The following is a 15,024-nucleotide window of genomic DNA, read 5'->3' on the forward strand; positions in this document are numbered from 1 at the left end:
CAAATTTGTCCCCAAAATATGGTTAAGTAGGTACACACACACACAATCTGATATGATTCCACCCAATCAGCTTATATTTGTAAAATGGAACAGCTTAAATAACTGAATGTGCACTCTTAACTTCAGCCAATCAAGCATTATATTATGATATTATGATAATTAAGCACTATTTAATGATAGAACTAGTGATTAGAACTAGCATATGCGAGTGATTTACTCGCAATGTAGAGGGTTGCATAGTAATAAAGAAAAATAACAGAATCAATGATGCAAACTTTGTCAGATATGACAAATAATTATAAATCTGACCAATGTAATATAATTTATATTATATTGGTTATAAACAAAACAAATAAGTTTATATTAATTTGTGTTTTAGGCATTGCATTATATGACAATAAATAAAAATAATTTTAAACCTGACCTATTCTAATGTAATATAATGCCTAAAACACAATTTGATATAAATGTATTTATTGTTTTGTTTAGAACTAATATAAAATCAATTATATGACAATAAATAAATACATACATACATGCATGTATAATAAGCCTGACCTATAATACCTTAACAGAAAAATACGTATTTATTGCTTTGTTTATAACTAATTTAATATAACTTGTATGAAAATTTTATATATATATATATATAAACAGATAAATTTTCATCACAGTCTGAGGATTGTTATTGTTATGAATTGTTATCAGGTGGTTGATGCCCGAGGGGGACCCAGTCTGAAAACTACAGTGAAGTCCAAGAAAGTCAAATCTCTGTCCAGACGGATCAGACCAAACCAGCTCAGCAGAGTTCAGAAGGAACTGAAGAGACACAGTGAGCACACAATCACATATTTCAATTACAAAACAACATGAAATGCTTTTTAACACATTCTTTATTCAATAATCTTTCACATAATTTGCTAAAATGTCTTCATTAACAGATTCAGATGCTCACAGCACCACCTCCAGTGCCAGCCCCGCCCAGTCGCCCAGCTACAGTAACCAATCAGATGAAGGCTCTGACTCGGAGTTGACTCCTGGCTCCGCCCGCTCTCCAGTCTTTTCCTTCTTGGACCTGACATACTGGAAAAGGTATTTATTTAGCAGAATCAGCCTGATTTATGAGTTTGACCTTATATTTTACATGATAATGAACACTTTTTAAATGAAACGAGTTCATGTACAAATCTCTCTAGGCAGCGGGTATGTTGTGGCATCATCTACAAAGGTCGCTTTGGGGAGGTTTTGATCGACCTTCATCTCTACAAGCCCTGCTGTCAGAAAAAACAGGTGCAAGAGCAGGAGGAAGAAGAAGAGGAGGAAGAAGAGGAAGATGGCGACCTTGAGAAAGAGGAGGTGCAGAGCAGTCAAGAAATTCTTCAACCGCACTCCTCTCCCCAAATGAAAATGGAGCAGGAAGTGGAAGTGGAAGAGGAATGGTGATGCAACATTCCCAGGGTACTGACTTGGCATTCTTAGGAAGCCTTCGAGAGTCGAAGCCCCTCAGACACTCTCAAAGACGTTCTCTCAGATTGCCTTCGATTCAAGAGCAGCTGGATCCTTGTTCGTCTTTTCCTGTTTCTTTCTTCCTTGTTGAGAATTTGTCTCTTTCATTTGCTTCATTTGCAACTTTTCCAGAGCCTGGTACCACGCTAGTCCATTTCCTATGAGGATTTTTTTGTAGACCAGAGAAAATGAGTTTCCTTTTTTGCTATCCCGCTCAAACACAGAATGCTGGATCTACATACATCATGCATAGAAATGTAGGCAATAGCCTTGGACAGTGAGCACAATCCTACGCTGTCGCTTTTGTGCCCTTTGAGCACCATTGTGCACTTCCTCTGGGGTGACTGTCTTTCTGCACTTAGTGTACAGAATTTAGTATACAGCAAGCAGCATCTGCTAAATTCTAGCTCAGTGAAGATAACGTTCCACCTTTTTGCTGGGATATAGCAATTATTTGGGGAATATCTTTTGCCTTTTATATATTTATTTTTTTCTGTCTTCGTCTTTATTCTTAAAGGGATAGTTCACCCAAACATGAAAATTCTGTCATTAATTACTCACCCTCATGTCGTTCCAAACCCATAAGATCTCCGTTCATCTTCGGAACACAAATTAAGATATTGTTGATTAATTCTGACAGCTCTCTGAACCTCCCATAGACAGCAAGGGTACTACCACGATCAACGTCCAGAAACGTAGCAAGGAGATCGGTAAAATAATCCATGTTACATCAGGGGTTCAACCGATATATTACGAAGCTACGAGAATACCTTTTGTGCGATACCGATCTCCTTGCTACGTTTCTGGACGTTGATCGTGGTAGTACCCTTGCTGTCTATGGGAGGGTCAGAGAGCTGTCAGATTCCATCAAAAATATCTTAATTTGTGTTCCGAAGATGAACGCAGGTCTTACGGGTTTGGAACGACATGAGTAATTAATGACAGAATTTTCATTTTTGGGTGAACTATCCCTTTAAGGTCTGCTCTGATTTGTATTTAAAAGGACAGCTCACCTAAAATTTATTTTTTATTTATATTTTTTATGTCATTATTCTGTCATTCACCCTCATATTGTTCCGAACTTCTTTCAATTTCTATCTTTTTTTCGTTGAACACAAAAAGTGAGTTTTTGAAGAACATCTAGCAGCTTTATTCAGTAATAATGGAAGTGAATGGGGACTAGGGCTGCTAAGCTCCAAAATGACAAAAGCACCCTAAAAGTATCTAAAAATTGAGCTGTGTGCTATGTTCCAAGTCTTTTATAGCCATATGGTAGCGATAAACCAAAGTTTGTGTCATATGGACTACTTTTAAGAAATTTTTGTGGAGCTTTTTGTCTTTTTGAAACTTGACTGTATCAGTTCCCTTTCATTTTACTATACAGAAAAGATGCAGGATGTTCTTGAAAAATGAGCTTTTTTGTGTTTAATGTAAGAAAAGTAAAAGATGATGATGTGAAAGTAAATGACAGATTTTTCATTTTAGGGTGAACTGTCACTTTTAAACCCTGATTTCAGTGCAGGTTGTCTGTATTCAGCCTCTAATAGGCAACAAACTCGACTCAGTGTTTTACCGCAAACGTTTCCCCAGACAGCATTTCTCTGGTGCTGAGGCAGACTGGGCATAGCCAACCAAAAATAATGCCTGGCTATCAACACTCTTTTATTCAGTGTACTAATGTAAATATCCAAAAGTGTAGATTTGACTTAAGGTTTTTGGAAAAGAGCATGAACGCTAAGGAAACTATTGTCTACTCTAGATGATATCTGCATGAATTTTGCATGGCCTTTTAAGAAGATTTTTTAATGGTTTTGCAACCATGTTGCAGCATAATTTAAGAATAATTTGGGCACATTTTGAGACCGTCCCAATATATTTTTGTAGATAACTGCAAGAAAAGAACAAAAATGAAATCAGACTTTGACTACAACATGACACCTTAAGATGTCATTGTTTAATTATTACAGGGATTTAATTGTATTCTGCTATTTTTTTAGAATTGGATATTTTCAATTTTGTCTCATTCAAAGCCAAAAAGCCCAAGATCTTTGCTATTTATTCAGCAATCTTATATTAATGTGTTCATTATACCTCCTTTCTCTCTTGCTTTCTGCCTTTTGTAAATACAGTGTTTTCGCAATGACAGATACTACTTTTTTTTACTGTCATGAAAGAATTGAGCACATGGTCTGATCATTTTGGTTGTTTTTTGGTTTGATATGTGTTTTTCTTTTGGCTTTTTCTCCAGGGACAATACTGAAAGGCTAAACCAATGTCAGCTTGTACATTTTCATTATAAATGATCGTCTGTAATAAGCTTTCATATATAAGGAGTATTCATACTATATATCCCGATGTTTCCCTTTTGTTCCAATAAGTCTGGCCTGCCCGTTTCTTTATAATTTTATTGTTTATGATAGACTTGGCTGTCTTGGATTGTACAAATTACGTTGACGCACACACACTTCTGTTTAATTCCAGGGGGTGGCGCTAGAGAGCTAATTGGTTTCACACAAAACACTCCATTGCACATTAATTTTAATTCTCTTTCTGGGCAATTTACTTCATATGTGCTCGGTTTTGAAATGGGTATTTTAATGGTGGCAGCTTGCGGCTTTAGTGTGAATATGCCAGATCACAGCATGATGACACTGTATTTGTGGTAACATCCGTTCAGGGGAAGCATCCTATAGTGTCATCTCTATGACGGCGTTATTTGTAAATATAAGATGTGTAAGACTGAACAATGGTTATTAAGAATACTCTTTTGTCTTATTTATTTCATATTTATTTGTCTTGTGGTCTTTTCTTTTTAAGTCTCATCCAATTTTGTCATAGGACTGACCTGTCCTAACAACACTGCAATATGGACTGAAAATGCTTTTACACATCACATATTGTCGGCCGAGACTCACTAAACGTCATGGAGAACTTCAGGACTAGACAGCTGTAAAAACAGACTTTTTCGGTGTATGCTAAGTACAACTATTTGATTATTTTTATACTTTTGTTTGAGGGTTTCTAATGCCCACATACTTTTCTTAGACTAGCCCTTTATTTGTAGTGCTTCAGGCATGTATGGTAGCTATGCACTTTGTATTCACAATACTAGAGATATATGAAGCAGGTTTTGTATTTTTTTACATATTGTACTTTTTACTTGTTCCTCAATAAATGTAACTTGTGGTGGTTACACTTGTTATGTGCATTGATGTAAACGTGCATTTGGCAGCCACTTGCATTGCATTCAGATTAATATTTTACTAATATGCCCTGGGAATTGAACCAATGACCTTGGCATTGCTAGAGACATGATACTCTTTGAGCTACAGGAACATATAGTTACGTCATGCCAGCAAATAAAATAGAATGAGCTAGAAGTGGCTGGTATTGCTACACCAAAGTTGTGGGTTCAGTTCCCAGGGAATGAACTGATGAAATAGGCTACAGTGAAAAGTAATAAATACTTTCATTTAGCAAGGACATATTAAATTGAACAGTAAATACTCTTATACATTTCAATTTCAATTTCAAACAAATGCTGTTCTATTGAGCTTTTCAGTTCTGAAAAACCGTTTCCACAAAAATATTATCTGTATTAACATTTTCTGCAGGTTTTATGAAGGTAAATGTAAGACTTTTAAGACCTTTTTAAGACCAAGTAAACATTGAAGGGGACATGGAAAAAATTCATTAAAATGAAGTACGTTTATGAATAAAACAAGAACAAATATCAGTGGGCTCAAAGAAATACATTTAATTCAAAGGGAAAATATGTAAATTTGTCTGACTATATTGGCAGATATTTGTTCTTGTTTTAAACGTAAGCACATAATTTCTCTCAAAAAATTATAGACATACATACTAATTTAAGGTTTGCAGTGCATGCAGCATTTAATGAAAAAAATATATATAAAAATCACATTGACTACTTTTTCTAAACACCTTAAATGATGATACAAATTATACCAAAAAAGAGACCGTTTTTAAAATTGTGACACCCAGAAGACACCAAGATTTCAACCCTTTGAGGAGCATGAAAGACACGTAATTATTCCATTTTCTCCGTTTTTACACAAATTGTATTGTAAACGGCATGCATCAAGTTCAGTCATTCAACCCTGTTACATATTTATCAATAACTACAAACCAGTATTTAGTTCCAAATTTGTCAGCCCCTTCTGAATAACAAACTAAATGCACAACCCTGTTACAGTAGGCTACTTATTCATCCCTGTTACCCATTCTGAAATATTTATTTGTAGCCTATATATTATTTGTAAAGTAAATATAAGATAGATAGATAGATAGATAGATAGGAGCTGTGGGTGGATGGGTGAGAGCGTGCTGAGGCTGCGCGCGGGGACATCCTGATTGCTCCGCCAGCTGATGGGTTTCCTCTGCTCTGAGGACATAAAAAGGTGCGAGGCGGCTGCGGTCTGTCCTCGCTGTTTCCCCACCGCTTTATATCGTCTTTCCACCAGCTCACCGAAAGGCTACCTCATTTGCATCTAAATGAGCAGCCTTCCCACCTAAGTCATCCTAACGATCTGAGAACGAAGCAAACAAACACACTCACCGGCAGAGACGCATGAGGTCGGTGAGATAGGCTATCTGCGGATGCTTTGCTCGTTACACATGTGCGTTATGTTGTCACATGCATCGGTGGCTTTATTCGTCCTCCAGCAACTTATTTGCGTTCTCTGCTCGTGGATTTGGGTGGTGGCACCCCGTCGATGCTGTTTGGACAGGATTATTCTGGAAAGCGTCAAACTCGTGTCGGATAATAGCTTTAAAAGTTGCATTTTTGCACTACTGTATCTGCTCTTTTTCAAATGCAAGTTATTATAGCTTGTTTTGGTGTTCTCTTTGATGCATAATCGGTGTTTATGAACGCCAGAATTGCATTAGACGATATTTGTACATGGCTGACAGTAAATGACTACGGTTTTTATGTTAGATAGTGATTCCGGGGATGATTCGCTTTTTTAACGTCGCATTTGTTATTCCAGTATGTAAATGCCATGTCATGGTGAGCACTGGCGAATGTCCAGACATACAGAGGGAGTTAAGCTCATATAATTATACATTTATCATGCAGGCTGTGATTTTTTTTTTTTTTGTGTGTGTAACTTTCCAATATATGTGTGCTGAGATTTCTATTTCAATATTTATTGTCATTGAATGACTGAACTCCTAGCACGATGAACCAGGATAGTCTAATACCTTAAATGTTTTTAACTTGAAGGTAAAGCAAGTTTATTTATGTATCGCAGACATTTAAAAAGTACATTTTAAAGTATAATTGAAGTACAAAGTGAATAAAGAACTAAATGTAGGGGAAAGTCTAATTGGAAAAATGTATTAAGGGTTCAAAAAATCGAATCCTGTCATTTATTCACACGTTGTCAAACCTATATGACCTCAAAAGGAGAGTTTTTTTTTTATTTTTTAGTTAGGCATGTATAATTAACTAAAACCATAAAAACGTTAATTCAAATGTTAGCTGATTTAAAAAAAAAAATGAAAAGCATATTAAACATCTGTCATTTTTACTTCGTTGAACTTGATGTACTGATATAAAGTCAATAAAATCTGACATTAGCAAATGTTATCAAATCTGACTAACTTAATTAAAATGACAAGAACAAAACAAAATTGCTAAAAATGTAACAATCAAAATGAAAATGTAAATAAAGTGAAATGTAACTATTAAAAACTTGTAATAGTATCTATCATAGTAGTTTTAAGATGCGTGATGATGCATCCACACCAATAGGTGTCAGTGTAAAGTTCATGACCACTGTGATTGACTTTTTTGTGTTGTTTTTATAAATTAGGCAATATAAAGTATATACTATGTGTTACTCCACAATACACAAGTTTCCCATTCTGAGTATGGTTATAAACGTCTGTCTTTTTATTTCCATAATAAATAGTGTGACCTGTCTGTTCAGTTCCCTCTGCTTCAGAGAGACTAAGATCATGGTTCAGCTGTCACCATCTCGGACTATAGAGACGTTGACTCCGTCAGAGTTGACCGTGGAGAAGGATGATGGCCAGGGCAGCCCTAAATTCGAGTCCCCTCGAGTGCTTACCGCCCTCCAGTTCACCCTTAGCCCCACCACGACCACCTACTACGGCTATGAGAAATACATTGAGGACGGTCTCATCTGCCTCAAGCACAAGATCCGTAACATTGAGAAAAAGAAGGCGCCTTTATTCTGTGGAGTGGGTTGTTTTGCTTTACTCATACTGCACCTAATGTGCTTCAGTCCTGTCCATGTTTGCAAAACAAAGCTACTTTTTTCTTCTTGCAGCTGAAACTGGAAAGCTACAGTGAGAGGCTGAAGAAGGGGGACAAACTTAATCAGGACCAACTGGTAATCGCTCTTCATTTTATGTGTCGCATCTTGGGAAATGGGGCTTGTTTTAATATGACTGATGTGTGCTAATGCTGTAGGAATCTGTGGGGAAGTACGAGGAGGTGATCCACAATCTCAAGTTTGCCAAAGAGCTCCAGGAGACCATTGGTGCCCTCACGCAAGATGTAAGGTTCATGCATTCGTAAAGTACTGAGTGAAATTAAACAGTTCTGCATATTTCACTGGCTCTTCTGATTTCTGCATAGTTGTTGAAGGCTCAGCGCAGAGTTGCTCGACAAGAGAAGGTGATGAGGATTGAAGAAGAGCGGAAACATCTGAGCTTGATGCTCCAGGTGCAATACGTCCTCCACAGTCTGCAGAGAGAGGATGTCCGGAGGAACTTCTGCAACATGAGACAGCATTCCTGTTACCTGTCCACACAGGACATGGAGAGCTTGCTGGATCTGGCGTTATTAATGGGATGCAAAAGAGACCATAGCATGAGGTTTGTGCTGCACCTGATACTGTCTTCTGCTTTGTAGTCGGTGTTTGTGTAGTGTAGTTAAGTATGTTTTTGACTGCTAACTTTAAAATTAGGTACTAATTTCCTGCATTGCTTTTTGTGTTCTAGCACTTCAGTATTTGTTATTAATGGGAAATAATACACACCTAGCCAAAAAAAAAAAAAAAGGGGGGATAACGTAGAACTGTTATGCCTGACAAGGGTGCTTCTGGTTATTTTTAATGTCATTACATTACTGTATCTGGGGTCTTTTTAGCCTGTAGATGTGGTATGATCTTCCTTTTGTGTTTCATGCACTAGTTTAGAGGATCAGATGGAACAGGCTGCTATTGTTTACTGGGAGCTTCTGGAAGGGAAAGAAGAACCAGTTGCTGGCTCAACATGTAAGTTTCTAGCTCTTTCTGTGATTGTCAAATTAATTTGGTTGTTTTCCATGAGTCATCTGAGCTAGAATGTTTTTTTTTTTCTTTAATAAAAATGCTATAGGATAAGCTATAATAATTATATATAACTTTGCTGCAAATTTGGTAATAATATTTGTGTAATGCATTTATAGAAAACAAATACATGTAAATATATAAGTACTTTACACAAAATAAATGCATGTTCTTGCATTTATTATTATTATTATTATTATTATTATTATTGAGGATAATTAATACATGTAAATATATAAATACATTACACAAAAGAAATGCAATATGTCCTTTAATTTGTTATTGTTAATATTATAATAATAATAATAATAATAATAATCAAATGTAAATATAAATATATTTATTGTGTAATGTGTGCCGTTTAATTTTAGTTGTATTAAGAATAATACATGTAAATGTATAAATGCGTTACACAAATACAATATGCACTAGTACATTACACAAAATAAATGCAATATCTGTCCTTTGATGTGTTAATGATGATGATAATGCATGTAAATATATAAATATTTTGTGTAATGTATGCCCTTTAATTTTAGATGTGTTAAGAATGATAATACAAGTGTATAAATGCTTACATGCACAATAAAATATGCACGTATTATTATTGTTTTTGTTATTCAAGGGCAAACATTACAGAATAAATAATGTATGTTTTGTGTCTATGCCCTAGTCTGATGAAGAGCCTGCGCACTCAAACATCACCTGTGTGATAGTCTGTTATTAAATATTTGTATTTTTGGAGTCTAGGTGTGCCAACTTTTTTTCTGTTTTCATTATAATATGTATATGCCCTAGAAACATTTAGTTCCTTTTGGAAAGCAAAAGGAACCCACTTCTATATCGGTGTTGATGGGATCGTTGAGGGTACAAAGACAAAAAATGACTTTTTATATGACACTGCCATTTTTCAACAGATAAGCACATGAAGGAGAAGCTACTTCGGCTAGTGGATTGTGGCTTTTTTGATCACATACCACTTCCTAAAGTTGACAGTCAAGAGAAGACTGAGACCCTAAAGGCGGACCCTCCAAGGCCTTGTGGCCTCTCCAGTGAGATTTCAGTCAATTTTAACTTCGAATGTGTCTAAACAGCCATTAAATTACTTGAATGCATGTAATTTATATTTCTGCGTTTTAGCGCTGGTGAAGCTGAGCTCAAAAGAAGTGCCTTCCAAAGAGGTAAAAACAAGTGACATATCAAACACCATGATCTTAAGTTATCAAGCCTTCAACGCTATAAACTGCGTTTTGGAGAAACACGCGCAAGTCAGTAACTTCTGAATGATGCCAGTTTCTTAACAGACGATACCTACCTGTAACAGACGTCACTGAGCGCAGACAGGATGAGAAGGCATCGCCCGTAGTTGGAAGGAGGAGTTTTTGGCGATGAAGGAAAGGGAGCCACCAGAGTCATGGGAAATGGAGTTTTCTGATCCTCCTGCATCCTCTCAGTCCCCCATACAGAAGCCATGGAAAGGGGCAGCGGGATTGATTCCTAAGACTGCAGACATCGTAAAGAGACCCACCGTTGACCCCAAGGAGGTGATACAACTAACTTGTCTATTGAAATGGCACTTGACCTGAATTGGAAATTTATTTCCCAATGTTATTCCCAAAATGTTTATAAAATGACTAATACATTTAATGTGTAAAACTTTATATAATTTATTTTAATTATGAATTTTTTTAATTTATTCATATATTCCTTATTCCAAGGACCCCCAAATTTGATGATGCCCTTTGTTAAAATAAAGGCAGTTATGTTTTCATTTATCCTGGGTGAATAAAAATGGAAATGCAGACAAATTTAATTAAAATACTGGAAAACAAGTTTATCCAACCAACTTTTTTTCCCCTACCGAATATTAGAACTATATAATACAATATATAATTTTGTAATATAAAAATTGCACATTTAATTTCTTGTATTTGTGTATTATTATTATTATTATTATTATTATATATATTTTTTAATTTATGTATTTTTTATTTTTTTTTTACAAATATTCCTAGCGCCCTCTTGTGGCCCCCAGGACACTAGTTTTAAAACCCCTTAAACATGTTGCTGCTTAAACAACTTGCATGTTGGCAACCATTTGATATGTAAAAAGGTCAGTTTCTATCTACTTCACATGTATGTTGTCTTTTCTAGAAACGTCAAAGGAAGAGCAAGGAGGAGCAGGACTCTAAACCGGTGAGTTATTTACGTTCATTAAGTATTTCAAAGCAGTTAAAGTGTTATTTTTATGCTTTATACTTTCAGATGCCTGTCGCAGTGGAAGTCTTCAGCTCTCCATCTCCATTACCGAAAGACCCTGCTCAGCACAAACAGCAGCTGGAGTCTCTGATGGACCAGATCTCAGGATCCTTCAGCTTCATGCAGGCATGCATTTAAAAAGAAATAAATGCACAAATTGCAACAATACTACAAAACTGCTGCAATACGGTTTAATTTTCCGATTTGTTGAATCAGAGAAATTTCAGAAAGTAAGTGTTCACGGACCTTTCCTTGATTTTTCTGTTTGCAGGAGTCTCTTCTGGATGGAGAAACTTCCCCCGTAAACAGTCAAACAAAGAGACGCCGTCCTTCTCCAGGCTCTTCTACTCCTCTTGGTACATGATTGCTCCATGTTAAATCAGTCACACAAAGTGTAGGATGGGGTTAAAGAAATAGTTTATCAAAAAACTGAAAATTTGCTGAAAATACTCACCCTTAGGCCATCCAAGATGTAGATGAGTTTTTCTTAATCAGAATAAGCATTCCATAAGCTCAGTTGCTCTCCAATGGATCATCTGCAGTGAATGGGTGCCGTCAGAATGAATTCAAACACCTGATAAACATCACAATAATGCACAAGTAATCCACATAACTCCAGTTTATGAATTAAAAGTCTTGTGAAGCGACTCTCATTCTGACGGCACCCATTCACTGCAGAGGATCCATTGGAGAGCAAGTGATGGTATGATTATTTTTTTCCAAAATTTGTTCCCATGAGGAATCTACACCTTGGATGGCCTGAGGGTTAGTACATTCCTTTAAACTGATACTGAAAGTCTGTTTCTTTTAACATGTAGCACAGAGGGAATTAACAAAAATTCCATCAGATATTCTGCCTCAATCCCAGCGGGTGAGTATATTTGACTTGATGAGAGCTTATTTTGTGTATAACAAAAATGTGGTCACTCTTCCCTGTAGTTGCCTAATGTGATATTTATTTTCTAATGGTAGAGCACTCCACTACAGATCCTGCTGTCTGGAGAGGCTAAAGGTTGTCTGTCAAATGGAGACCGCTCTATAAATGGCTCTGACCTTGATCTACATCATGAAGAGAAGCCACATGTAAGTTTTTTTTTTTTTGTTTTTTTTTTTTGATGGTACTGTTGTTAAATGTATGCTTTCACATACGCTTGTAATTTTAAATGTGCTGTAATGGTAACCGTTGTGTTTGTAGAAGCACGGTGAGGGCTTCACCTCTCCGCCACTGTACCGTAGGGGATCCTCCATCTCAGTCCCATTAGAAAACCAGAGCACTGTACAGGTATATAGCTGGACAGATAAACTAGGAATGTCTCATGCGCTCTGCTTTTTTTTTTTTTTTTTTATTATACATGGAGGTTTGAATTTTTTATTTTTTTTGTTAAATTGATGTTTCTTTTTACATTTAAGGGTTGGGTGTTTTATTTATACATGCATGTATTTTTAATTTATTAATTTAACATTTTGACATTTAACATTTATTTATTTTTTTTAAAGGTTTGAATTTTATGCACTTGATTTCCTTTTCTGGTGTAGTTTTTGGTGTATTCAATAATTAATATGCTCATTTCTATGCTTCATCTTTTAACTCAATATATAAATAATTATCTATATTGGCCAGCATTTGTTTAAAAGTGTTTATAATCTTGATCTAGGATGTTTTGGCGATGGGCTTTTACAAGTGGAATTTTAAATTACTGGAGATGGCATGTGGTGCCACTAATCCCATGCATTTGGGATTGACTTTGACTTTGTTTGTGTATGTCAGGCAGGAAAGCAGACGTTATGCAATGGAGTATCAACCACTGTATCTGCCCCGACATTTTCCACTCCACCCAGTCACAGATCTATCAGTGCAGAAAACACTTTCCACAACATTCACTCAGTGAGCATAATGTTTGTCCTCATGCATCCAAAGTCCCTAACATCAGTTCCACTTATTTAAATGATGCAAAGCATATTATCTGAAGCTTAACTGGTCCACTAAGCTCCAGCTTCCCTCTTTTCATCAGGTGTTTAATGTGGCATCTTTGCCCATCAGTGAGAGCTCAGGGATGAAGTCAGATGAGAGTGGATTCTCAGAGTCCATGCGTCTGAGTTACACATCGGCCAAAACCCTGAGTTACTCCACGGCCAGCACCCAGACACCACCTGAACTCAACCTACCTGAAGATGACCTACAGATTGGTAAAACATGCGCGCACACACATACTTTTATTCGGAGCATATATGCGTTTATACAATTATTTACATGTTCCCCAAAATGATCCCCAAATGTAGTCAGCGCTTGAGCCCCCTCACACTCATAACCAGTTTCTCTCTCGTTTTTTTTGTTTTTTTAGCATTCTAGTTAAATATGCATATTCTGTCTTATTCTTGTGTGTCCTTGCAGAAGGCCAGTACCAGCTGGAGTGTCCTGTCAGTGCAGGGGGTCACGTGTTCTCTGGCTTTCAGCCACAGTCTCGTCTGGGTCAGTCCTGCTACCCCCGCGGTACAGCGAGAGGTATGACGCGTGCAGGCAGGGGTTTGGGTCACTCATACAGATCACCTGGTGGCTACAGAGGTAACTTCCTCTTCCTCTGTATCCTTCATGTTCTGTTAATCTTTCACCTTTACATTTCAGTGTGCAGATCACATTATAGAGGTGTATTTCTTGTCATCTATAACAGACCCAGTGCACTGTGTACTGTCATTCTTGCACAAACTTTATTAATCTGTGATATTTGAGCTTTACATTTTGCAGTCTAGAGAAGACATGGATAAGCAGTATAAAACTGTTTTTTGGCTGATTAACAGGTGGTTATGATGCCTACAGAGTAAATGTGCGTTCTCCAGGAGGGGGCTTTATATCCCAGACCCATACCACACATGGAGACCCTGCATCTGCCCTTTATGTGTCCAGCGTAAGTTTGTTTACATAATTTATTTGCTTTACTGATTAATGTCATATTTTTATAATAATTTCAATGTGTTAAAAAAACAAACAAACTAATTTATTTGTGTTTTATATTATGTTATGGATCTACTCTTTAAATGAAAAGCCGGTCAGTTCTGTTCTTTTTATGCAGATCTGGTTTACTGTGTAATTTTATATAAATACTTTTTATATTCATTTTCAGTTGTATAATAATAGTAAAATATATAATTTAATATTATATTGGGTTAGTGTTGTCATTGATCTATACTTTTAATGAAAATCTGGTCAGTAGGTTTTTTTTATTTACTTATTTTGCTAACAGGAGAACGGGTATCAGCAGAGCTTCAAACGAGGTGGAGGCACAGCAACTCAAAGGAGCAGTGGTATGAGCCATTGATCATACACATACATACATTGATATTTTATAGCACTATATTAAATACTAATACTTTTTAAATAAATGTAGAGTTCAGATGCAAACGCCTCTAAGTGCCATGTGAAATTTTCTTCTAAAATTATTATTTTTTTTCTCGGGCTTCCATGTTTGTTCCGTTATTTCACATTAATGGCAATGAAAAGAACCTATTCCTTGCCATTAAAGTGAAATGACTAAATCTACACAGGAGCCTGATAAAAATGTTCATCTGAACTCTTCAAATGTTCCTGGTTCGAAATAAGTTAAGATGTGAGGAATGGCTCTTTTATCAAACAATTAATCACGATTAATCGTATCCAAAATAAAGGTTTTTGTTTACATGTATGTGTGCCGTGTATGTTTATTATGCGCATATATAAATACACACACATGCATGTATATATTTCAGAAAAATGTTATGTTTATATATTAAATATATTTATTTATAATATAAGTTATATGAATATAGACGTGTAAATGTAAATATTTTCAAAATGTGTGTGTAATATATATAATACATACATACATACATACATACATACATACATACACACACACACACACACACACATACATACATACATACATGCACACACATACAT

At 36.0% G+C, this 15,024-nt stretch overlaps 1 protein-coding gene and 1 pseudogene across 2 annotated transcripts in view; both read left to right on the forward strand.

Moving 5' to 3' along the window:
* The window catches only part of LOC107659848 (protein FAM60A-like), a 7,135-nt gene extending 5,105 nt beyond the window's left edge, over positions 1 to 2,030 (forward strand). For both annotated transcript variants that reach the window (XM_016448929.1, XM_016448930.1), the window contains exons 4-6: positions 709 to 832; positions 942 to 1,092; positions 1,197 to 2,030. In XM_016448929.1, coding sequence (XP_016304415.1) covers positions 709 to 832; positions 942 to 1,092; positions 1,197 to 1,443 — 522 coding nt within the window. In that variant the 3' untranslated portion in view covers positions 1,444 to 2,030. The remainder of the gene's footprint in view (positions 1 to 708; positions 833 to 941; positions 1,093 to 1,196) is intronic.
* Positions 2,031 to 5,870: 3,840 nt separating this feature from the next.
* Positions 5,871 to 15,024, forward strand: part of LOC107659849 (caprin-2-like) — a 10,777-nt pseudogene continuing 1,623 nt past the window's right edge.

The sequence above is a fragment of the Sinocyclocheilus anshuiensis genome, unplaced genomic scaffold (genome assembly GCF_001515605.1).
Source record: "Sinocyclocheilus anshuiensis isolate Anshui unplaced genomic scaffold, SAMN03320099.WGS_v1.1 scaffold1032, whole genome shotgun sequence".
Lineage (NCBI taxonomy): Eukaryota > Metazoa > Chordata > Actinopteri > Cypriniformes > Cyprinidae > Sinocyclocheilus > Sinocyclocheilus anshuiensis.